Source organism: Lonchura striata, chromosome 3, assembly GCF_050655825.1.
Source record: "Lonchura striata isolate lonStrDom1 chromosome 3, ASM5065582v1, whole genome shotgun sequence".
Classification (NCBI taxonomy): domain Eukaryota; kingdom Metazoa; phylum Chordata; class Aves; order Passeriformes; family Estrildidae; genus Lonchura; species Lonchura striata.
Window position 1 is genome coordinate 63,941,236 of NC_140705.1, and position 26,537 is coordinate 63,967,772.

Consider the following 26,537-nt stretch of genomic DNA (forward strand, 5'->3'; position numbering starts at 1 on the left):
CAAACTACAGTGAGTTTCAAGTGCATTTTTTGATAGTCATCAGCAGAACACTTAAGTTAATTTGGTGGCAGTATCAATCTAGTTTCTTTTTACAATGTGTTAGAGTTGCCTCTTTAATTTCTCTATGTCTGTGCCTCTCTGGGTATGTAATCTGGCAAGAGTGAGCCAATCACATGTACAGCATTTAAGTTAAAATGAGAGAACAGGGCAGGAGCAGGTGGGAGGAGAGAAACAAAACAGCACAGAATCCCTGAAAAATTAAATTGGTAAAGAGAATTCATGTATACCAGAAGAGTGAGAAATTAATCTTACTTTCTTCAACACTGATTTCTAATAATTGTGCTGCAAGAATTTTTGTAGCCGAAGTGCAGCTATTAAGGGGTTTTTTATTGTTCTTTTTTTGTTGTTTGGTTGGTGGTTTGTTTCGTTTGAACAAAAATAACAAACCTTGAAGTTTAGTTTTAGTGGTAGGTACACACTTAACCTCTAGAATGTTAAGAATGACAGTAATATACTTGAATTACCAGAACAAGGACATTCTAATACAAGAAGATTACTTTGTTTCTCTTTCTCAAAATGCTGTAGATAAACTAAATCTTAATGTTATATGGAGTTAAAAGTGTAGCTGTTCTTATTTCACCCTGTCGCATGGCATAATATCTTTAAAAGTAGGAAAAAAAAAAAGAAAAAAGCTTTGAATAGTGGTGTTTGTATTAAATACCTATATAATGTATGCTCTCTTATTTGCTTTACTCTTAGGGAGTAGTTAACTCCTCCATATAAATTAAACACTAGAAGTCAGGAAAACAAAATAATCCTCATTGCAGCTGAAGAAACTATATTTTAGGTTGTATTAGTTTGCCAGCAGCTGTGTAGAATGGGAAAGGAATAATACTTGTCTCCCAGTAGTAGTTAGTTAATAGGGAGTCATTCCTTCTTTATGTATTAAAGAAGGAATGACTTGAGGCCAACTAAACTGTTGTTAAAATATTTGCTTTTACATGTACAGTGCATCTTTTAATAGCTCTTTGGAATGATAAACTGAGTATTCTTTGGACTTCTCAGCAAAAGTCAGACTTTGTGTACATTAAATTGGAATAAGCAGAAAAGAGAACAAAGCAAACTTGACATCAGAGTCAAAGCCTGTCCTAATGAAGTAAAATTAGATATTCTGAAACTGAACAGGATCAAGATATGCTTGAGCTGTCATGGCCTTAGAATCGGTAATTTGCATCATTTATGTCAAGTAGAAAGTGGATTGTTAGGGTCTGTGTATCACAAAGCAGTACAATTCCTGCAAGATCTGGCATATTTAAATGTACTTCAGCTGAATATCTAAGGAGATCTGGTAGAGATTGCTTTAGTAGTGGCATTTGATACTACAAACCTGTCTGGAGGTTAGATCATAAAAATCCATTTTTTTGCAATCCCTAATTTAATTGTAGTTTTTCAGGAATGTAATTTGATTACAGAACACACAATCACAGCCAGTAACATTTATTTAAATAAGTTAATTCAAATTAAGAGATAATGTAGTCAGAGATGCAAGTTGCAGTCTGTCTGAGAGGTCTGCAAGAAACAAAGTGGGAGTGGAGTTCACTTTTTCAATCCAAGTCAAGTGCTTCAGTACTCGTCTTTTAACATGAGCAGTCAATTTTCACTGTGCTAAGAAAAACCGTTTCTGAGGCTTCCACTTGGTGCTACTAGGGTAGTTGCATGACTTGTGAATGGAATCTCAGTGCATTTTGCATTTCTCTTGTTAAAAGGTAAAGACCAACACTGGTGGTACAGGGGAAAATCATTGTGTAGACATTATGCTGGTTTAAAATGTTTAACTGTCTTTTGAATTCAGCTACTCATTCTGACTCACTGCTCTCCAGCAATGAAGCACATTTTAAGGACACCATGCAGAGATGAAGTGGATTCACAGAGTTTGAAGTTATCCCTGCAGTTCAGATAAAATCAGGCATACGTTTTACTAGGCAGAAAAAAAAGAGCCACCAGCCAACATGGAATCCAGTAGCCGTACTGTTAGTACAGTGTCCCATTTAGTTTCTTGGTTTGGAATTAAATCTCACATCCTCTTCTCTCCCAGGAACAATCAGCATTACTGTAACAGTGGGCAGCTACATAAGAGTAAAGGTTTCCTGCAATTGTTTTGCTAATGCTTTTCTAAAGGAGCTCTCCCTGAGCTTTGGGGAAGCAGCATTAAGCCTTGAGCCCTGTGTCACTTCTGCTTGTCTTTTAAAGCTGGCCTGTCATATGATGCTTTTGTTCAGAAGATCCTGCAGATCCCTTCTATACTGAGAGCTGTACCTGCTGACTTGAAGCATTTCTGTACAAGTACCAACTGCACCTCTCAGTGCAGTGTTGCAGTAAAACTAACTTGCCTTGGTTTTGCTGCTGCTTGAGAGACCCTGTCTCTTCCTGGCTTTCCAGTAGAGCTGTGTGTTGCTCCCATTCTGTTGACACTTTCCCTTGTTTAGTAAGGTGTTGGAGGAGTAGGTGAGAAGTACTTTTTTCCTTTAAGGCAAGGATTATAGTACATTTTTTTTCTAAATATCCATTAAAATCTTCTACCCTTTCTCTCCTCAAGCTTAAATCTTCCTAGTCCCTTGAAGCTGTTGCTACAGCCTGTGTTACCAGTACTGCTACATCAGCTGACATGGATAACAGCAGTCAGCAATGCTGCTGTAGGAACTCCGGTACTAACAATAAAAACACCGACTGCACAGATGAGGGAAGGTGACCTCCAAACACTGACTGTGTAGCTGGAGGAATAAGTTTCTTGAAGTTTTCAAATTTTCTTTAGGAAAAGAGTAGAAGTCTTCCTTATAAAAGGTGGAGGGAAATGCAAGATAAAAGAGCAAGTGCAGAATTTCAAAGCCTGGTTTTGACTTGTAGTGAGGTGTTACTGGGCAGTTGTTGCAATGAGGATACTTTCTGCATTTGTTTTGGGTGTCGGAATGAAGTAGTTAGGAGTTTGCTACATTGAAGGCCTAAACCATCTCAGTGTAGCTCCTTGCCATTAATTCAGTGAGTTAACAGCCTCTGGCGCGTTAGTTCTCTTGGTGCGTACTGTGTTCTGCCTTCGCAGAGGCATGCGTTACCTTTGTTGTGAGTACGATCCCTTGGCCAGCCAGGCGCGCGAGGTGGCCGCGGTGCGCCCGCATTCCCGGGAGCGCTCCCTGGGAAGGAAGAGGGGCCGGTTGGGGCAGCGCGGCGTTCAAACCGCTGCCTCCCGACACCCCTCGCGACGGCCCGCCCCGCCGCTCATTGGCTCTGCCGCGGCACCGCCGGCTTTCTATTGGCGGGGCTGCCGCGGCGCCCCGCCCCCCGCGCGGGCGGCGCTGCGGGCGCGGGCTGTGCCCGCCATGGCGCTGCTGCTGCTGCGGCTCCTCCGGCGGCTGCTGCGCTACCTCGGCTGGCCGCAGCACCAGGTGAGACCCCGCGGCGGCGGCCTCGGCCCGGAGAGCCGCTCGGCTGGGCGGAGGGAGGGAAGGTCGGCACCGCGGGAGCTGGGGCGGCTTCAGCGCCTTCCTTGCCCGCAGCCGGGTTTGTCGGAGCGCGCTGCCCGTGCGTGGGGTCACTGCCCCGACACTGCCCGAACCGACGGTACGAAAGTCAGCGGCGTTGGCTGCTCGTGCTGCGCTGTTGCAAGTAAAAGGCCGCGTACCCGTTCCCCGGCAGCAGATAATGCCGAGTGCTCAGAGACCTGGAGAGGCGCGGCGGGGAAGCTGAAAGAGGCGCTGATGTTGGAGCGGGGGCAGCTCCCCAGTGGGGGCTGTCAGCAGCGAGGCGCTGCTGCAGCTTGTGGTTCCGAGATAACCCTAGCGTTGTGTGTGGGGAAACAACGAGTATGTCCAGGAGTGCTGATTTGGCTGAGCTGCCCTGAATACTTTCTGGTTCCGTTGTTGGAAGCCGCTGGTCTTTTTGACAGGCCGTGTTTTTTGAAACTCGCGTGTTTGGCAGCAGTATCAGCCGTACTCTCGGAACATGCCTACCTTCAGCAGTCTCACCAGGAGGGCATCTCCAGCAGTTATATGCTGTCATAAGAAACTATCAGGCCAAGGTATGTTAAATTTATTTCACTGCTTTGCTAATTGTTCTTTCCCAAGACTTACACAGCTGCATGTAGTTAATTAAACGGGCACTTTTGCCAGTATCTCAAGATGTTGGCCTTTGGGCTTCTTGAAAATATTCTGCATTTTGGCATTGTTTTAGACATTGTCTGTCAGACCACTGTAGGCCTCTTTAGACTTTCATTTTGAGAAGAGCATTGAAAAGTTAGGTTAACCAAACTGCACTATATTTAATTACCTGTAACATGGAATAATTAAGTAACTTCAATTAAAATGAGATTAAGAACTGGGGGCTTTGATTTTTCTTCTCAGGTTCAAAAGTTTTCTGTTTTTTAGGTCATATCTGTTTGCAAAAAAAAGGAATATGGATCTACTCGAAGTGTTGTCCGTAGACTTGGAACAATTCTTTCCTTGGAGCCCTACCCCAGACCTTATTTTCAAGTAAGCAATTTATTGTCATATGTATACTTCACCTGTTTGTATTTTCTTGTTTCTTAATTTGATGATAGCTTTCCTCTTCTTTTTAACTTTTGTAATTTTGTGGTGCATCCCTTAGGGACCCCTGTGGTGCATCCTTAAACATTATAGCACTGTTTAAAAATTCCTTTTTTCTGAGCCAGAACCTTCAATATATGCTGAATCCAGTTTCCCTTCATACCATTTTTTTTGCATTGTTTTTAGTTTGTTCAAAACCCAAGTTCATTGGGTTATGATGAACAAAGTACAGCTCCAGCTCCTGTGGCTCCATCACTTGCTGATGTCCTGTGGGTGGCAAATGATGAAGGACAAGCATGTACTAGACTTAGGTAAGTAAAAGCGTAAAAAGTAATAATAGGAATAACTTTTGCCTTTTCTATGGTGCGTGCTTTTGTCCTTTATTCCTAGCCTTTTCTGGAAACATCTTGGGCTTTTGGGTTTAGGAGGGAGGAAAGGCACTTCCTCCTTACCTGAAGATTATGACTATGTAAAGCATTGTTTTCTGAAAGATTTCTGAAATTGAGTCTCTTTTTTTTATAGTAGTATGTCAGGTGCATTACTGTACTTAAAATGATATTCACTCAGAGGGTATTTTGTGCGTTGTTGCAGTATACTGTAAGACTATTCCTATTTTTATCCTTCTAGTTTACACCCTGTTTGATAAACTTTATAAATGAGGAAACAAAAAAAAATAATGTCTTGTTTTGGCTTTGATTTTTACAGTGTCATATGTAAGCCTTAATGGTTGCTTTGATGGAAAAACAAATATAATTTCAAAATTTTAAAAGAATTTTGAATATATTTTATTTAAATGTTTCTAGCTTTTATAGAGGGCTGAAGGAAAATATTTTTACAAATTACAAAATTTTTCAGATAGTGTGAAATGACAAATTGTCCAAGAATTTGTGGACATGAATAGTATACAAGTTTATCTTTTTTTTTTTTTTTCCCAGCTGGAGAAGAAATAGAAAGTTGTCTTGCTGTTCCTCTATAAAGATCTGTTAAAAATCCAAGGATGAGTTAGAGCCAGAAGCAAGAATAAAACGTACACACATGTTGTCTTGTACTGCATCTGTATAGGACAATGTAATTCTGCTGCATATTGGCATTTGTTTGTCTGTGACCTTTGTTGTACTTAGCAGAAATGAAAATACAAGAAATTGATGAATTCAAATGACACGCTTTTCCTTGGAGAAGTTGGATACAATGTGTTTTATCTTATATTTCCTGAGGCATAATTGTTAAATTATTAAAGTTGGTTTGTAGCAGCTGTAAAATAGCAGAAGAACAAGAACATTGTTGAAAGAACAACGACAAAAAAAAAAAAATCCTGGCCTGTTTTGTCCTGCTTGTGCTGTTATTTAGCTGGCCAGATTCACAGAACTATGACAGTTCATTCTTTTGTTGTTTCCATTCTTTGTTTCTCCTCCTCCTCTGGCTCTGTGGGATGTTTTTCAAGAATTATTCTGACTGATACATTTTCCTTTTCAAGCAGTGTTTATAGCAAGAGGGTTTGGCAAATCAGAAAGCAGTGCTTCAGGTCTGATTTGAAGTAAAAGGATGTTTAAAATAAGGGAAAAGGTCTGGGCTTTTTTTCCATAAAAGCTTAGTGCATCTTAAATTAATCGGGTAAATTTAATTTTTGTGTTTCATAATGAAATTCTGGTAATTTGATTTTATACTTACATTTTAAGTTTATTTCTGCAGGCACAGATTTGAAGCAATTTTTAAAATTAAAACCTGAGACTTACAGCGCAATTTTCTAATGGCTGTCTTTGGTTATAGTAGCTTACAGAAGGTGAGATTCTTTTTCTGTAAGTCTGTATTAAACCTTACTATTTTCAAGTACATTTTCTGAAAGATTGTAACTACTTTGCTGCTTGCAGTGTTCATCTAAAATTTCTGAAGCCTAATTAAGAGATCATTATTCTTTGCCTCTCTTGCCTTGTATGTGGCAAGAAGGGAGAGATACCTTATGGTGTCAGTCTAATAATTATTGAATAATGACAGTCCTACTGTATGACTATGATGTTTAATTATCCCTGAGTGAATTTTCTGACTAATTCTTATGATGATTTTGCAAGGATCTTCACTGTGCTTGTTCAGAAGATGACTGGTTAAAAGTGTAGTGTCCTTAAACAGTTGGAAAAGTTAGGTTGAACAGCCCAAGTAGTTTTGAGGTTTCCATTGTTGGCTGAGGCTTTTGAAACTGCCTTTTTTTTTTGCTTTGTAGGACTGAATTGAGAAGAAAAGAGAAAAGTACAGCTCCTTCTGATCCATATGCACGTCTAGATTCAATACAGCACATTCCTAAAAACAGTGCACAAAACGTCAGTGTTGATCAGGCAGCGCTCCAGAAAATTTCTGCACTTGAAGATGAGCTGACCTTTCTTCGTGCTCAGATTGCTGCAATTGTTTCAGTGCAGACCTTGGGAAGCGTTCCCTCACGTAAGCCCTTCTGATTCAAAGCAAACCAGTGTTCCTTTTTTTTGCTTTAGAGCTTGCCGTGTCTGATATTGGTAGAGAACAACTTTAACTGCTTTAACTGAAGATACACCAACTACATCTACTGAATATAATATTTAGTTTTTCTTTTTGCTATTTGGTGCGCTTTGTCTTTTCTATTTTGTGGTCTATTTGCCAAGTTCAAATGCAATTGATCCTAAGTACTCTTCATACTAATTTCCATGATGTTGAAAGAGTTTAGTAACATCACAATCTATAGGCTACTAATAACTGTTTAAAAAAGTGACAGAGTTTGTCCCTTTGGGGTTTTGCACTGTTTCTAAGTCAGTCTGGTTGGGGCTTTAATAAAAACAAATGCTACAGACAGATGTGTCCTAGGTAGTTGGTCTCCAATATGCACGTCTATCTTGTGACCTCTTTTTTTTTCCTGTTAAGTTTTGGGTCTCAGTTGTCTTACTTGCAGACCAACCCCTCTGTAGTTGCTGAAATACTTGGACTGGTGCGAGATAGATACTTTTCTGTGGCATTGTGAGGCACTTCTGTGCTTCAGCTGTTCTGTTGGGTCTTCTCTGTTTCTTCTCCATTGCACTCAGTATTGTAACCTGTTTTACATGTTTTATGGTTATCATTTGCTTCATGTAGGTTATTGTAACCTCTAGACCATTGATCACCAGGGTGTTTTGCTGATTTATCTAGTGCCTAGATTGAAGACACAAGAAGTGAAAATCAGAGCAGCACAAGACACCTCAGATTCATTACTTCATGTATTCTGAATTTGAGGGTTTGAAATAAGGTTCTTTAAGTTTAGTTCGTCTGTGTTGTAATGTGCAAGGTGTCCAAAAAAAGACTGCCCTGCTTTTAGAGGGAAGTCTTATATTGACTTAAAACTGATTAATCCTAGACGTTAATATATGTTGTTGTTTTTCTTCTCTAACTGTATGCAGGAGCCTTTAAAGCACTTGACACTCCAGATGGATTTTACCCACTGCCAGCCATGACTTCTACGCCATTGTCCGTCTCTCACAATCACTTTGTAATTCCCTCGCCTCCTCCACTTCCTTCTGGTGCACCATCTGGTGTTGATGCTAGTAATTCTGCATTGGAACTTATCAAACAACGCCGAGCTGCAAGAAACAGCGATTCAACTGCAGCTAACAGTACTGATCACCAGAGGACAAAGAACTTTCCCAGTATGATGGATGTTTTGAAAGACCTAAACAAAGTTCAGTTGCGAGCTGTTGAGAGGTAGGTTGGATTGGATGTGCAAGCCAAGGCTATCTAAGCATCAACAGCAGTTCAGTAGCACCAGAGAACACCATTCATTTAAAGAGCATCTACTGCTGACAAACTGAAGTTGGCAGCTTCCTAGTTTACAGTGGGAAACATAAGCTGCTTGTGACATGGCTTTTAGATGCATTTAAAACATGCTGACTAATGCAGCATTTTAAACTATTGTGCTGCTTCAGCATGCAAATCTCAGGTTGGTGTGGGGAGGTGAGAGGTTGCTTACAGGACTGCATGCACAGGTACAGGAAACTAATCTGAAAAAATAATCCTGGATTCACTGTGAAAGGCGAGATCCTCAGGGAAACTTTAGAAAACTACTGTTAACATACTCAGAATATCCTGGTTCAAGCTTTGAAGTGTTTATGAAAACATATACTGTATCATTTATTGAAAACATTTCATAAATTTGTATTTCAGTAGTGCAGTTGAATAGTGCAGTATTCAATAGGATTATAAATATTTTTTGTGGTAAGCTGTTTTGATGGTAAGTGCAGTTGACTTGTAAAAAAACTGTTTTACTAAAGACTTCAATACCTCTTCTGGTGTCTGCTATACTAGGTATAATAGAGATTACACCTTCAGGATTCTTTTCTGAACTTCTTGGACTGAAAAAGTAAGAAAAACTGAACCTGTAATGAATATTTGAAGCTCTCAATGTGGGAAGAATGTCACTTGGCAAAACTTATTGCATTCTCATGTCAACATTTTCTTAACTGTGAGCTTTATACCTGAAAATGACTAGCACAAAACTTGGGCAAATAATTTACATGCAAATCAAAAGCATGTCTTTATGCTTTTGATTGCATTGTCACAGTAAATAAATAAAGCAAATATAAAATGCACTTGGGTAAACCTGTGTGTTTCCTTTATATATGTTTTTTTCTCTATAATTTCATGTATGATGAATGAAGAAAGTGAGATATTCAGTTTGACAGTTTTAACACATTGAGCAGGGGCATAATTAGCAGGAAGTGATAGCTTGTACATCCAAATGCCTTCTGGACTTAGGCATCTACATGTATTCTGAAATAAAGCTTAACTGAGTAATGAATAATTTCTATTTTGGGGGGAAGTAATGATGATCAAAATTGTTACAATCTTTCTGACAGTAATTTAATGTGTATACAAAGTGTATACAAATTTAATGTGTACTGCAAAGGCAAGTCCTCTGTTCTCAGAAATGGAGAGCCTGAAGATCCCAGTTTCTACCATCCAAACATTGTCTTAGACATTGTGCAAGTGCTCTGAGGGCTTGTTTTTGTAGGGACCATGAACTCAGTCCTCTCAGGTTTTGTCTTAAGCAACAATGACTGTAAGTGCCAGACTTAGAACTTGGTGTTGTCATTGTGCATTATTAGGTACAAATCATCTGCCCGGAGACAGCAGAACTCTGAACACCTCTAGATTTTTCTACTCCACCACACCCCCAAGATTCCTCAATGGTTAGAAAATCTTATAATTTGTTGTCTTGGACTAGTCATTAGCTTCCACATTTATGGTAAATTTTGGGGTGTAGGTGCCATTTTGATTTCTGAATTTAAATGAACTTAAAATGAATAAAATTTAAATTATGTTCACAGGGATTATAAAATACCTTAGTGGGACATTCCCATTAACATACTTCAATATAACTTGTAAATGACTTGGTATAAAAACTGCAATTTTGCCCTTTTTTTCTTGTTATTTGCAGTACTTTAACACTTTGTGTTGATTTTTTGACAGCTTTCTTCATGGAACAGCATCAAGTTGTGTTTTCAGGCTAAGAGGCTAAGAATGTGGCTGACAAGTTGTTGGGTGTAACTGTATCAGTTGTTTTTGACGTTACAGCAGCATTACTTGTGTAATCAGGGATGTATAGAATAGGGCATTTACAGAAGTTGTGCCTATAGCTTTTGAATTAGTACAGGATTAGGGTCAGGAGACAATAACTTTTTTGTTGTCATTCATAGGTCTCCTGGAGGTACCCCTCTTTCTAGACCCAAAAAGATGCAGAATTCAGACTGGGATCCGGTTGCTGTACTAACTCACGCTCTAAAGCAGAAATTTGCACATAAAAATGATGATGAAGATGATTCCCTGGACAAAGAGAATAATTCTTTTGATAGCTCTCCATTTTCTAGTCCTGAGGTACCAGTGGTATGTTTTTACACGTGTGTTTGTATTCTTGAACTTACTCCTGTTTTCATGGACAGTTGCAGAGTTTTCACAAGTCTAGAACTTCTCTACAATTTTTTTTAGCCCTCAGCCTAGATAGTTATTCTTTAAAGCATAATCAAAGCAGAACATTGCAACTTAATTAGGGTGGGTTTAGACTGGTAAATGTACTTCTAGATGTGCAAAGAAAAAAAACTTGGAAGATTGATTTTAAAAATTCAGCTCATAGTAGATTGAACTATGGACCTTAGCTTGATGATAACCTGGCAGGTATCCATGCATGAAAACTGTGTGTTTAAATAGTTGTTGACTAATTTTTCAAATAAGACTATCTGGAAGGTACAGAAAGGTCTGACTAATATACCCTAACTGCTCAGAAATGAAAATAAATGCAGAGTCTGTAATATTTTCCTTTGAGTGTAGTTTCCACACAGTTTGAATCTTAATCTGAGTTGTGATTCTGTTGTAAAGCCCATGAAGAATACAGTTTTTCCTAGGAGCAAAGAAGTGGTAGACAGAGCCATTGGACTAAGGTGGTTCTGAGCACGGATTGCTGCATATCAGCCTGTGCCATATATCAGCCTGTGCCATCTACCTCATCTTATACAGTTCAGCAGTGCTGTCTTTGTTGTTTTTTAGGCATTTCGACAAACCTCAGAACTGCTCAGATGAGATGGATAGAAATAGGTGTCACTAATTTAAACCATGTCTCTCTGCTTAGCTATTTATCTTTTTATTGTAAGAGTGATAGAAAAGATTCAATTTGTGGCATTTGTTACCCTTATGGAGGGAAATAGTAATGCAGAACATACAATGGAAATCCAGATATTCTTAGATATTCTTTGGAAGCTGCTCTTATGTGTGTCTAGCTGTGTGGCTGAAAACTTGAGGAAAACTAATGTGTGTGCTCCTCTTTCTTTCTAGCTGTAGTGATTTGATTTGATTTTTTTTTTATTTCAGCTGCCTCAAGGATTTCCTGAGCTAAATGTAGCATATGTTTTACAGTGTGTCAACAGTACCTGGTGCAGTCTTAGAAATTTGACTTTTTTTTTTTTTTAATGTCCTAAAAATAATCATGCTGGTATTTTTGATGCTGCAGACTATTGCACTGCATAGCTGACATACCTGATTCTAGATACAAAGATCAAAACTAGCTCCTGGAACAGCTTGTATATGGAATAGCTTTTGTTCCAGGATCTGACAGCTGGATTATAAAGTCCTGGAAGAGAGACTGCTTAAGGCCAGCATGTTCAGGAGTAGATACAAAAAAGCAGAATAATGCTATGAGTTTGTAACCAAGCCTCTAACTGTTAACTGTTAACTGTTGAGTATTTTGAAGAATAAATGTACTTAAACCAATTGCACAGACTTACTATTTTATTCTTTCTATGTTGAGAGAAGTGCAACAACTCTTCTAAAATGTTTTTCTTGTAAACATCTCCTAATTCTGGGTTCTAAGAGTTTCTTGGATATAATTTTAACTTCATCTCTGTTCTTCAGGTAGGGCACTGCAGTCTGAAGGCAAATGCAAAACCCAGCCTTACAAGAACTGATGGAGTTAAGCATGTACCAGCATGGAAAGTGAGAGCTCAGATATAATGGAGACTTCCAAAGAAGGTTCAGTGTGTATAAGTGGTGGGTCTACTTTGAAACTGCTGTAAGGTGCTGTAACGTTTCCAGAACATGCCTTTCCTATGCTGTTGGAGTTTGGGTGTTGCAGGGTTTGTAGAATTACCTCTTCCTTCTCTTTGGTTTCTCAGTAGCCAGACTTGTGAATGTGATGGTTTTACAAGAAGCACAGAACTGAGAGAAGGTTTCTATTGCTATGGAGCAGTGCCTTTGGAACCTGGGGAATTCAAGAAAGCAGAGTGTGTGTGGGGAAAACAAAGATTTATTACTGTGGGAGATGAGGTATATGCTCTGTTTGCACTCCAGTGTAAATAACAAGGAAGTGTAAACTTTTTTTAAGTGTGTTATAACTACTGTATATAATGGTAATACTTTTTCATGAAAGGGCATAGTTGCCTTGGTTTTCTGTGCAGTTTACTGATGTAACTCCTTATTCCAGGTGCAAACAGTTTTCTAATTTATTTTGGGTTAAGAGATGAATTTTCATGTTTGTGGAAATTTGTGCTGTGAGTAAACGGCAGGTCATCTATTAAATGCCTGTAATATAAGGGAGTTGCATTCCGAGGTAAAAACCATGCAGAGAGATCTGCTTGCACACAGTCTAAATTCCATATGTAATTAAATATTAATTTCTGTCTTGGCGTGTGCATATGAACTCAGTTTTGTTCAAAAGAGCTTATAAAATAAAAATCTCTTTATATTGTAGATGTGTGTGGTAGTGGCCTTTTGTGTTGCAGACTCTTTTGTATCTTAAGAACTGATCGTATTAGCCAGGTTCTTAAATTGCATTATCTAAAACTAATTAAAGAACAACTTGTATTTTTTCCTACCAGAGTAGGAATGATTTAATGAAGCCACTTATTTACAAATTTGTTATGATCTACTGCTTACAGGAGCTGTTTTCACCTAATCTTTTGTCTAACAATCCTGATGTATAAAACCAAATCCTGTCAGATTGTTATCCCTTATATCCCATGTGTCTTCTATTTCCCTGCTCACATACATGGAGAAGACTTACAACTGCATCCTCTCTTACTGCTGAGTCTTATTTGCACAGTTGTAAGAAATTAGTGTGCAAATACCATACATTTTGGTTTTAAAAATTATCTTTTGACTAAAACTGGAGCTTAATTGATTTGATATATTACACTTCTAAAATTAAATTCTCTAGGCATTTATTTCTTCTGAATTTAGTAATTATTGAACTTTATCATATTCTCCCATTCCTTGATTGGTCTGTAATAGTTTGGCCTTCGCTTTCTTCCAATGCTTCTTCCAAAATAAGCATTTGCTGCTTTCTCTACCTAAACTTGATAATTGTTATGAAATCTGTACAGAATATCTAGCTGAGCCCTGTACTGGATAATTTTACCCTCTTCCATCAAAGCTCCTCATGGTCTTTTGTCTGCTGCTCTGGTCTCTGCTGTACAAGAGCAGCAGGCAGTGCCAGTGAAGGAAGTGGTGTCCACTGAAGAGGACATGCAGGCAGGTGAGTCCCAGTGAGCATAAAGGCTGTGAATTGGCTCCCTCTTGCTCAGTATCTGCACTGCAGTGACTGCAAGCCATTTCCTGGTTTGTATCAGCATTCCTAGATCCAGGGGGTTTTGGAGGTTGTGGCCCTGCTGTTGTGACTGACAAGCAGGATGGAATTCCTTGTTTGAGAGACTGAACTGTGTGCAGAGCTATACAGTAGTTTCATCAGTTGTATGTGTGTGACCAATAGTTTCTTCTCTTTATGAAGAACAATTAATTCGGACTCCTTTTGCAATTTTTCTGTTTTCCCCAGAGTTCATCATTTAACTACAAATTAGGCCAACAGGAGCAGTTTGTGGTGAGAATTTTGACTTTCCAGTGTCCCTTCATTTTAGGGAGACTTCTGAGAAATTTCTCAGTACCTCTTAACACAATGATCTAGTGTAAGAAACATCTGCAAATTTTAGTGAGCTGTGTGACCCTTCTGGTTGTTGGATACTGTTTGATTTTTATTCTGATGTGAATTGTGCAGTGATACAGTTTATAGCTGATCCTCTTCCTTATAGAAAAGAATAAGTAGTGGACTATGTGATTTTTTCCCCCACCTACACATGTTAGAAGGACAGGCTTTTTATTTTATGTACTTCCAGATGTAAAGAAGTCTGTGGGTGGTATCTGGTAACATCTGACAGTTTTTAATACCAGGAAGTCGGAAAGCTTAGCAGAAGTTAGTAATGAAAAGTTCTATCACTTGTTGCAGAGATTTTTCTCCCTTTTCAGAACTGATGGAAATATGGCTTTGTCATCTTACTGTCTTTGACTAAAAGTTCTGTATCAACAACTGGGAAGCAGTGTTAGCTTCTCTGAAGCTTCCTGTGCCCACCTAGAATCCATTCCATGTTTTTCCTACAAATGCCCTTGTTTACATAAGGCTTCTGACCGAATTGCTCAGTCACAATGCAACTCAAGAGCTGTGCTATTGATCTAGGAGAGGAGAAGGAGACTCAGGAGCACGAGGGCTCTATTGGTCTGCTGGCATGATCTTGTGAAAGGTTGTGCCTTCTTGTCACTGAAGAAGTCTGAAAAACATACTCTTCTACCACTCCCAGTGAATTTTTGGGCAGGATGTCTTCCTTCAGGAGGTGCTAAGGTGGTTGCTGAATGGAAGTTGGTTTTGTTTTTCTACTAGAAAGACTTAAAAAAAATATGTGTATGATGTCCAATTTTCCAGCTGATAAAATTGAAACAAGTAAATGTTTCAAATGTTTTGAGTAAAAGGGCTAGAAGGAAAAGTAGTCCTTTAAATGCAGTCCTTTAAAAACATCCTTTTAGATTTTCTTCTAGGAGATCCTAAAACATTTGAGTTCTCTATCAGTGAGCTTCCCATTACAAGGAGAGTAATTAATACAATTACCTGGCAATTATTGTCAGAATAGCACTGCTGACATATTCCTATAATATACCAGACCTGTCCAGATACTCACTACTTTGTGAGGGACCATTAATATATAATTTCACATGTATTAATCCTTATATTAATATATATTTAATTTATATATTCTCTGTATGTGTAGGTACAGAGTTTTTGGATAAAGATAGAGCAGAGAGTATGCAACAGTATTCACTGCCCTCAGTCATTTCTTCTTGTTAGGAATTTATTACACTGTTCTTTAGTCCCACCTAAATAGTAAAATTATATATAGGGTTCTTGCAAAAGCCAAACTGACAAAGGGAACCTGCTAAGCAAGTTAACCTTGAGTTACTGATCAGATACTTTGGGGAAAGAAAGTTCTACAAGCAAGACTGATGTCTCAGTGTTAAGCAAGGGCTGCAGCCAAATTTCACTTCCACTTTATCTGAAATGTGTTTGCCAGTGATTGTGGCTACCTGGGAGATATTTATCATCCTTGTTCCTCTACTAGGTTCTCAGACCCTCTATGTTATTTACCAATACATTTTTCATAATGACACTGACTTCAGCTACATTTGTATTACCTTCCAGATTTATCTGAATAATCTATTAATTAATTGTGTATAATATTTTAGAGCATTGTTGCATGTCTGTGTGAGATTAAATAGTTTGCAGTGAGGAAGGTACCCTGCTGTGCCGGTTGTGTGCAAACAAAAAAGTCCTGGTGGGTGATGTGACAGCTGAAGACATCTTGGGCACTGTAATCACAGACCATTAGTGTCTTCAGTTCTCAGAGAAGTAAGGAGGGGAGTTAACAGAACTGCTATCCTGGACTTCTGCAGGTCAGGCCTGTCTAGGAAACTGAGTGAATCTCTTGCGGGGCAGTCCCAGAAGGCAAAGGAGTCCAAAAAAGATGGATATTCTTCAAGAAGAAAATGCTTAGTGGCAGAGGATGAAGTGATTTCCATGAACTGAAAGATGAGCTGATGGGGAAGACTTGTCTGGCTGGACAGAGATCTTTGGCCTATGACCTTTGGAAGAAGGGGCAGGCAATTCAGGAGGACCACAAGTATTTTGTGAGGTAACTTGGGGAGAAAATTATAATAGTCAAAGCCCAGCTAAAACTTAGTTTGACTACTGAAGTAAAAATGTTTCTCTAAATACTTCAGTAACGATAGTAGGTCCAAGAAGACGCTCCATCCTTTTTTGGGTGTGTGGAGAAGCATAGTGACAAAGAACGATGATGAGGCTGAGGCACTTAATGCCTTCTTTCTGTCATCCTTTAATAGCTAGACCACTTGTTCCCCAGGTACCCAGCCCTCTGAGCTGGAAGACAGGGGCAGGGAGTGGAATGTAGCCCCCATAATCCAAGGGGAAATGGCCAATGACTTCCTGCCACACTTGGACACTCACAAGTTTATGGGGCCAGATGGGATCCACTCAAGGGTACTGAGGGAACTGGTGGAAATGCTCACCGAGCCACTTTCCATCATCTATCATCAATCCTAACTAACTGGGGACTTCAGTAAAGTCTTTGATGATTTCCCACAGTATTCTCCTGGAGAAACTGGCTACTCATGGCTTGTACAGATGCAGTATGAAAACCTGGCTGGATGGCTGGGCCCAGAGAGTGTTGTTGCATGGAGCTACATCCAGCTGGCAGCTGGTCACTCGTGGGATTTCCCAGGAATTAGTTCTGTCTTTAACTCAATGCGGGGATTGAGTATACTCTCATTGGTTCACACACAACACTAAGTTGTCTGGGAGTATTGATCTGCTGGAGGGTAGGAAGGCTCTACAAAGGGATCTGGACAGGCTGGATCAATGGGCCAAAGACAACTGTATGAGTTCAACAAGGCCCAGTGCCAGGTCCTGCCCTTGGGTCACAATAACCCCATGCAGTGCTACAGGCTAGGGGCAGAGCAGCTGGAAAGCCACCTGGCAAAAAAAGACCTGGGGGGGTACTGGTTGGCAGTGTCTGAACATGAGCCAGCGTGGTGGCCAAGAAGGCCAGTGGCATCGTGTCCTGTATCAGGAATGGTGTGGCTAAGCAGGACCAGGGCAGAGATTGACCCCCTGTACTTGGCACACTTTGATTTCTGTGTCCGGTTTTGAGCCCCTCATTGCAAGAAAAGACATCAAGGTGTTTGAGCATGTCCAGAGAAGGGCTATTTAATTTCAAAGGTCTGAAGATATGTAGCTTAACTAGCAGGAATTGGATGCTGTTGTAAATTACCAATATATAAAGAGGGGGATTTTTCATTATTTTTCAAAATACTTTAAATTATGAAGCTGAAGTCACTCTATATGAACAGTATAGCAAAAAGAACAGGTATCTTGTAGTTGTATAGAAAAGTTTTTTTAGAAAAAGGAAGAATATTATAAAGTCATAAATAATGGATGCATTAGAAAGAGTAATTTGAATTATGTAAAAGGAAACATGGCATGAATCAATGCTTGTATCTGTGTAAATGATTCTGCTTTTATTTCTTGCAAGTTAGCCAAATGTGAAAGGCGCAATCTGGAAGGGTCTTTGACAGCCTTGCTATTTGTAGATGTTTCAGTGGTTTAGAGCAATGTACATAATTCTCCATAGTTATGCCTTGAAACACTTCGTTTAGGAATTCAGTCTTGAATTGTGGTGCTAGTTTTCACAATATCTAAAACTGTATTGTGAATAAAGGCTAAAGATGACAGCTGTCCTACTTCAGATGTCAGTATTATTTGGCTGGATTATTTACAAATTATTATTATAATAATCAAAAGGCCCTTCTTTTCATATTCATGATTTTCCCCAATAATCCTGTCAGCAGGACCTCTCCTTCTGCAGTGGGAATTTGAATAATTTTTTTTGCACATTGAAAGAACCAACAGCATAGTGCTTTTGTTCCAGCTGTGTTTCTAGACCTCCTTACATTTTAATTTCTGCTTACATTTTCATCCAGTCTGGAAAGCTAAAGTAGGCCTTAAAAGTAAATTATTTATGTATTTTAGGAAGAGTGTTTAGACTGTAATTGTTATTGGGATGGATGTATTCTTACCTTTTGTTTAAGGCTAATTTTAGGCATTTGATTTCAATGGGACACAGAAGCCAAAGCAGCATTATAAATTCTCTCTTTAGGTAACAGAGACATGGCAGTACAGTCTGCAGGAGTGGAGCTGGCACTGATTGCTTCAAATTGCTGATCAGCTAAAAATGTCTTAGATTCAAATACATTTGAATATCTTTTAAAATAATCAATACCAATAGTTGTTACATTTTGTAGATTAATTGCATGAGTTTAACCACAAGAGAGCAGTATCACACCGGGTCTGTGTTGCAAGTCTTAAACTAAAAAGAAATTCTGCTTTATCAGCATAAATTCTCACAACAAAATTTTAATGCATTTATATTTTTATTTTTATAGCACAAAATTGTAGAGGTAGATGATTCTATCTTATTAGCATTATGATGAACTGTATTTATGTGCACTTGGATTACTAAAAAGTCAGCACCTGGCTTGTTTATATTCTCTTCACAAAACAAAAGTGCTACTTCATTTTCTGGGCAAACAGGCTGAAAATTTTATGTGGTGAGTTAGAGGAAAAGCTTGACCTGGCACTATTTTTTTTCTGAAAAAATATCCTCTTTATCCCATGTAAAATGGTCATTGGAGAGTTCTCTTTGTGGTCCAGTACACACATAACTTCTAGCTTATACAAGTGAAAATATGCTGCTTTTCACTGATTGAAAGTCAAAGTGACTGTGGGGATATAGAAATTCCAATTTTTTTCATTTCAGATGAAACACTATACTGCTCTTCTGTAAACATATGCATTCTTTGCTCCTCACATGTATACAGTGACTTGAACCAGTTTAGGTGTATCCATAAAGCTGGGTATGGGGATGTTTGCAGAGCTGGGAAAATTTTAACCTTCAGTCTTGTCAATCTTCAAAGTGGCTACTTTGTTCTTGCCATCTGTGCTTTCTCTTTGGCAATTGGCATTTTATTTAGTAGGAAAAGTGAAACCAGATTGATTGTTCCCACTTCTCTGTTTCACCTTATAGTTCTTGTGCCATAACACAGCACCTGTGTTTGCTGGGAGGCAGTTGCCACTGAGCAACAGTTGCTGGCATAAAGGAGCAGTAGAAAGAAATTTAAAGTAAGCTTAGTTTTAGTTTTTCCTGTGTTATTTTGCCTTATGGTTGTTTGATGCATTGTTACCTTACAGCTTACAGCTGTAAATATTTGTCCTATTTTTTCTATAATGAGAACTGTAGGAATAACTGAAATAGCAGAGGTTGTGTGTTCTACTGCTGAAGTGAGGGGTTTCTGTCATTTGGAATATTGGGAGTTTTTTTGTGTGTATTCTGTTGTTTCGTATTTGATTTTGTCTGTCTGGTATTTTACTCATCTTTTTCCATTATCTATTTTCTAGCAGGTGTTTTTGCTTGACTTGCATACCATGTTTGACTGTCATCTACTGGGGCAGGCTTGATAAGCCAGGCTGCTTTTAAACTCTTTGCTTATAAGGAAGTATTTCTGAAGAGAGGTTAAGCACAATGTTCTTGGTTTTAAGTTATTAAGTAGGGAGTTCCTTATAGCGTGTACAGTGGGAAAATAATGTCTAACTCAGTATTTTGTGATAGTAAAAACAGGTATTTTGAAGATGTACTTTGGTTTGACTCAAGTGAGATGTGAGCTTTATCAACACCTCCTGTTCCTATCTGCTTATTTGACCGCTCCAATATTTTCCATCCATTTGTGTTTGCTTCTTCTGTCTGTTACTCTCATATGCACTGTCTGCATGTATAAGAATTATATTAAGGCTTTACTAGTTAGATTTCTGAGGAGTCTGCTTTTTCAAGACTTCTAGCAAGTCCCCAGCCCATTTATTATTTCTCTAGTGGTATAGCCTTTTCTTTCAGATTTGAAGAGTATACTTTGTATTTAGTATATCAGAACAACACAGCTCCTAGTGAGTCTTATACCAAATAATCTGCTGTATAACCTAGCTTGTCACTGAACTAATTTTTGATGTTAAATTAAGTCTTTGAGTTCACAAATAAAAGAATATATTGAAGAAACATTGACATAAGGTGAGCAAAATAAACAGAATTTGTGAGATCCTGCTTTGTGCCTTGTGAGCTCTTGGAGCTGTTGCTAGGAGAAGAGCATGGTAACAGTGCTCTAAGCTGGTAGTTGCCTGGGGAACCCAGAGATACTTGTGCTATTTCTACACATCTGTACCAAATCACAGTATTTTCTTCCATGTATCCCCTTTTTCCTCTTCCGTAGCATAATAAAATGTGAGAAGGATCTTGACCACAGGACCAAGTCCTTTGTCATCCTTTAGTAGACCTGAATATACAGTCAAGATATATATATAATATATATATAATATACTGAATATACAGTCAAGACTTAGAAGCTTTGAAGAAAATGGTTCTTGGCTAAGCATGATAGTGGTGAATAGCTGACCCAATACTGGCTGAGAATGGTCAACATCACACCTGGTAATTGGCCCTGGCACTTTTATTTGGAAGTTGTTGCTGTTCCATTGCTTTAATATGGGTAAAAATTTCATTTAGGAATTGCATAGATTTTAGGAAAAGTGGAATGTATATATGTAAGAAAAAAAAACAGGATCACTAAGTACCACTGAAGTACTTATTTGATGGAGGAATAAGTTAAACTCTACATACTAGAACAAAAAATTTAGACCTGGCTAAGCAATTTAAATCTGCAAATTCTGAAGAAGCTGGCTGTTGGACATATAGGGCCCTTTGCTATAGGACACATTACTATAGGTCAATTGGCATGTATCAGTTGTAGGCATAAAAACCTGTACAATGGTATCCTTTTGCACAGTTGGAAATACTTAGGTAACAGGATTGATCTCTTGTGACTGTATTGTAAAATAGATGTTTTAAACCATCTTTAACAAAAATAGCTGCAGTAGAACAGTGTAAATAAAAATACATTTTTATTACCTACAAAAGTAGATGTTATTTAAATAGATGTAGAACCGATTAGCTGGCAGATAATAGTAAATGACTGAAAGGAAGGATTTCTACTAAAGATTACAGAGAATGGTACTGGGCTAATGCAGTTTCATATTTTTAGTAATGAAATAAGGGACAAAATTTGTGGATAATTAAAACCAGAATTTACATAGAGAGAAACAATGAAGATGTTGATGATGCCAAAAAGCCACAATGATAATGCCATAGCAGGTTAGCTCTTCAGAAGGAAAGCACATTCTAGTACAGTCAGTTGAAAAACTATAAAACTGTTTCATTCAGACTGTATTATTTCAGAAACAGAAAATCTGTTTGGTGTGACTTGATTTGTGAATGCATGAAGATCAAAAAAAGTGCTAAAAGCTTCTTTCTGTGACAGAGAGAAATTGTTATACTAGCCAGTTGTAGGAAGTGAAAACTAAAATAATTTAAATGAGAGTGCATTTCAATAATGAGCATGACATCCCCAGTGGGAAGTAGAGACTCTTCTTAATTTCTTCTCTGTAGTAGAACCCAATGCTGGTTTGACAGAGGCCCAACTATAGAGTGAAACAATTGTCCATTTTGACAATGGTGCCTTCCTTCTTTATATGTTTATTTTCTAGTCTATTTATCATAGGTTGTCTCAGAAAGAGAACAGCTCTTACTATACTTGTTTTACATCTAAAAAGTACTTTTAGATTCACAGAGTAACTGGTGCTACTCTTGAAGGTGCAAACTCTTTGCCGATATTCAGATATTTAAGAAGACTTAATTCCATCATGAATCTCAGTAAATTTTAAGCTTGTAGAAGTGCTGTGCCAGCTGAAAAATGACATCTGCATTATTATACAAGATGTCCCTGAGAGCAATGTAACACCCACAGGCAAAACTTCAAGCTGTCAAGTAACTCAAGAGTGATGATGTAAGCTCTCCCTTTAAATTAATGACACTGAAGTATCTGAAAGAAAGAACTGCAGTTGGATTGGTGAAGGAATAAACTCAAAAAAAAAAACAACCCCAAAAACCAAAACAGGACCCCAAACCCCTAGTAACACATACAGATTTTTTTAAGGTACCTGGAGGTCATCAATTTACTTTTTCCGCAGAACCATAGAAGTTGTGCTCATAGAAGCTGTCCTTTGACATCTAGCTCTCTTCAGGACCTATGATGATTTGCTTCTTGACCTCTAACATGAATCTGTTATTAAATTATTTCTATTCTAACAACTTGCCATGGGAGCAGCATTGGTGTCCCTTGTGCAGTTCCTGATCTATAACTAGAGTGCTCCAAAGTGACCACAGGGCAAATAAATAAGCTACACCTCTATTTCGCATTTCTCATACAGTGTGAGTTGCCATAATCAAAATGCCAGGTAATTTTGTTGGTGGTTTGTATTTCAAAATCTGTCAACATAAAGGCCTAAGTAGTGGAACTGGTCAGAAGAAAATGGAGGCTATTGGTTACGCAGGATTATATTGTGACATGTTTAGGATTTGCAAAAGGCAGCTGAAGTCCAGACTTTTCTTAGGCTTCATCCTAAGCAAACATTAATAGTAATATTATTGACTGTTCTTTCTTAAAACTGGAAAACTGAAATACTCTTTAAAAAGAAGGAAGTCTTTCGTGCTGTTGTAAAATATGCTTAATAAAAAGTGGGATGGGAGTTGAAGTGGATCTGAGCTTCAGGAAGCTCTTTCTCTTGAAATCAAAGAGCTAGTCTTTATTACAAGCAAACCTCTACAATTTTACCTAGCAAGAACACAGGAATTATCAAGGACAACAGAAAATAAAAAAAGGAGTTGTGACCTTGCAGGCAAGTGTTTGCTTCCACTTAATACCTTTCTGAGTTGCAGTGACGTCTCTTAGGCCCCTCTCATGTCTGGCTGATAGCAAAGGCTCACAAGAATTTTATTTACTTGCTGCATTCTCTGAGTGAGCAGTGAGCTTCTTGCTATGGCTCTCTTGAATGAGATATCCTGCAGTTTCTGAGCTTTATGGCTTCCAGCTAAATCCAGAACATCTCAGAGAAGAAAGAATTCCCTGCTTCTCTTGAGAGGGAGGGGGAAATCACATTGCTCTTTAAAAGAATATAAAATATGATTTGAATCATAAAAAATACCATTATTTCCCAAATAAAATTATTTTTTGTGTTGCTTGTGATTAGTTGGTATTTTCAAGAAGCTGACCATAATTAGGTATGGAGGGGAGGGGATGAGGGCAAGACTTCTAAGAAGGTAAGAATGAGGCTTGATAACCAGTTTTAGTTGCCTCCAGACAGGACTCCTGATAGACCAAGCAAGAGGATTTGTAAGGATCAAGTGCAAAATGAAATCAACTACACAGCTTCTTATCCAAGATCCTTCACTTTAATTCACTAACCCCATCAGGTAGTTTCTGTATTATCTTTGTGGCTATAATGGAGTTAAATGAAGGAAGTGTATTTGCTGTGTTAAAACTTCAGTACATACCTTTATGTACCTAAAGCCAATGTGCCAATGTCACTTAGGCATTTTGAGTGGCTGATGTACCCATCCTAAATCTTAATTATGTTTCTTGATTTGTCTAGTATCTGCCTTTATATAGGCAGTCTTCAGGCAGTGGCATTGTTGGGGAAGATTTCCTTTTCATGTAGGAGCTGGGGCAGTTACCATGCACATCTCTGTGCGTATTAATTCAGCCGCAGCACTGATAAAAGAGACTTCAAAGCACCAAAGTGCAAGGGGCCACTCCGTAATGGTCCATGCAGAAATGGTGGAGCTGGTGGCAGTAACTTTCCCGATGCATTGAGGGGAATAAATGTGCTGTGCAAAGGTACCACAGAGGGCAGTGGCAATGCCCCAAGCTACTTGTCATCTACATGGAACCTCATCCCAGCAAAACAGTACATTTTTTTAAACAAAGTAATTCCACTCATGGTTTGGTCTCTCAGCTGAAGATAACAATGTATTGATTTTTTCTCCTCCTTCTAGAAGCTGACTTGAAATATATTTACCCAACACAAAGCATGGCAGATGCAAACAAGTGGTCTTGGGGACAATAGTTTCCTCAATCTGCCCTTGAATCCATCATATGTTCCAGTACTTCCTATTTTCTTTGCATTTTGGTTGCCTAGTGTGGACTAGCCCCTCAGAATATCTGCAGGTGTTGGTAGGTGTGGTTATAGAAATGGGGCTGGGCATCAAATACATGTGTAAGTGTAGCATATGATTTTTCTTTTTGGTAGCTGTATTTCTTTCATAAATATGCTTATATATGAACTAAGCTCATAGGAATCCTCTAGACATACAAAATGGAAAATCTGGATTTGGAATGTAACAGCTGCTGAGCAGCATGAGTAGGTCAGGAAAGCATCACTTTAAACTAATGTTGGATTTAAGTATTAAAATGTATTTTCTTCAGGATTACAGTTTTAGTAATATTTATTTGTAACCAGGAATTCCCTTTTTGTTTCATCTGAATGTTCAATCTTTTAAGCTTTCTATATGATTAAAGGTTAATATATTCTTATGGCAGCAACTTCCATATGCACAGCTGCACTTTGTTTACTTATGTTTTGATCTGGGGAAAGTACAAGCTCTCAGTCTGCCCAAATGTTCTGATTTTTTTATAGGTGACACTAATGAAGCTATAGTGGTTTTTTCCCTCTCTCTCCCTCCTGGAGATTTTTCGTGATTCAAATTGCTTTTTGACACTCTTTGCACTTCCCACTCTTGTACTTGCACTTTTTAGCGAGGGATGATTGGTATACAAATTGAATTTATCTTTAGGTGGTAGGAGTGCTGGAAATAATAGGACAACTCCTCTGTTTGTATGAATTCTAATACTCCATTTTAGTTACAACTTCTTAAGACACCTAGATCCCTTCCTAATCTAGTAGTACAATATATTTAGAGCTCTGTAGGGTACAGGATTCAAATCTTCTCTCTAAATTGTATTACTATAAAATCTGACATAAAATTCATTTGCTGCTGCCATACTTCCTTGTGTGTTTAGGTCTGCACGGTAGCTTTTACAAAGTGCTACTGCTGGTAACAAAATTCAATTGTCATGGATTAAAGTGTTGCACGATGTTGAACTCTACCTAAGAGCCAAACTAGCCCAGGATACAGTGAGATGATGTACTGGTTTTACTAGCAGAGCCACTTTAAACTCTTCTCTAACCTGTAATTCCTTTGCTGTCAGTCCCTAAACAGCTGTTTGAGACTCTATTCCACACAACATCACTAAAAAATTGAGAGGTGTCAAACTGGAGAAACCACAAACCTGCTTTGTTGATAAAACCAGAGTATTTTGTAATAGTACTCATTTTATCTTGAAGAGGATTGGACATTGGAGAAACCCCGCCTTCCTCACCTTTAGCTAAAAGAAGTGTCTGTATTGTTTGTCATATACATATTGCATTGTTTCTTCTCTTAGAATAGATATATTTCCAAGATTTTCCACTTGAATTTTAAACCATAATTAAGTATTTGGCCATGAAAAAATATTGCCTTATAATTAATTTTTCTTTTGCTGTTTATTGATGCATTTCAACTTGCTGGTCTGCATTTTTTGTTTTGAACCATTAAACATCAGCATCCATCCAGAGAGTGACTGTGCAGAGTGGGAAGATGTATTGATTTGGCTGTATCTGAAAATAACTCTGTTAAATCTGTTACTGAAAACAGTGGTTTTCCAATGGTGACTATGTAGAAGACTCCTGGAGAAACCATCACAACTCCAACCCTATATAGGACAGATCTCTAAGGGGCTTCATTCTAAAATCAATTTTGCAGTTCTGCTTGCGTCTGGGGGACACAAGAAAACACTGTGATTCTGAAGGGTGGTTTGTTTTTTTTTAAGAAAAGTTTAAATTTAGGAGTTTTTTTAGAAAACTTTAATTTTTAAAGAAAAGTTTAAATTTAAAATGTTGGCTAAACAACACTGAAATAAAATGAATTTCCAGCTGCTGTATTTTGTTCAATTGTAGTATTTGCATGGCACGAACTATGTATTTTTGCTGAACACTTTGAGGTACAGATGAATTCTGGTTTTAGAAATGTGTCAGAGTCAAGGAGTCCCTGCAGTGATACCCATCAGTGATGACAAGTATTTCTCACTTAGAAATACTTGTCAGTGTAGAACATCAATACTTATATTTTCAATTAAACTTCAAAAGCTTATGTCATGTTGCACATATAAAGAACACAGTCTGAAACAGAAATGAGAAAATGGAGATTAAAACTGACCAATGATTCTAAGGAGAACTCATTACTGGAACTGAAACAATAGTTTAAGGAAAACTAACTCTCCTTTAAATACTTAACCAGGGAAACATCTTCCTTGGGTTTGAAAATCCTTCTACTGCATGCTTAGGAAAATTACATGGAAATGCTTTCCTTGCTGGGAACTCCATTTATATGCATACAGCAAGTCTAGGGGGAAATTTAGAGAAAAGTTCTTAGAAACAGCACACTAGGAAAGTGATTATTCTGTTGGTAGAAAAGAGAGGCAGAGAGAGATTGGATGCAGTGGGATTTTTGCTGCCTTGTCAAACCAGAATGTCTTCTGCAAACAAAGGAGATCCTTCAA

The 26,537-nt window shown here is 38.3% G+C and overlaps 1 protein-coding gene across 2 annotated transcripts; it reads left to right on the plus strand.

Annotated features, from left to right (window-relative positions):
• The first annotated feature begins 3,331 nt into the window (after positions 1-3,331).
• On the plus strand, positions 3,332-25,915 carry MTFR2 (mitochondrial fission regulator 2). 2 transcript variants are annotated; one of them, XM_021553068.3, is made up of 8 exons: positions 3,332-3,440; positions 3,941-4,072; positions 4,419-4,523; positions 4,764-4,888; positions 6,793-7,007; positions 7,970-8,270; positions 10,262-10,448; positions 11,967-25,915. In XM_021553068.3, the coding sequence occupies exons 1-8, from the start codon at positions 3,375-3,377 to the stop codon at positions 12,063-12,065; spliced, it is 1,230 nt and encodes a 409-aa protein (XP_021408743.2). In that variant the 5' UTR covers positions 3,332-3,374; the 3' UTR covers positions 12,066-25,915. The 2 variants fall into 2 exon arrangements, with proteins under 2 accessions (XP_021408743.2, XP_077638261.1); XM_077782135.2 differs by having other exon boundaries at positions 10,262-10,439.
• The last annotated feature ends 622 nt before the right edge of the window (positions 25,916-26,537 follow it).

Coding starts and splice junctions, on each gene's coding strand:
- MTFR2 (XM_021553068.3), top strand. CDS start 3,375: ATGGCGCTGCTGCTGCTGCGGCTCCTCCGGCGGCTGCTGCGCTACCTC. Junction 4,889..6,792: donor CAAGCATGTACTAGACTTAG/GTAAGTAAAAGC, acceptor TTTGCTTTGTAG/GACTGAATTGAGAAGAAAAG. Junction 7,008..7,969: donor CTTGGGAAGCGTTCCCTCAC/GTAAGCCCTTCT, acceptor AACTGTATGCAG/GAGCCTTTAAAGCACTTGAC.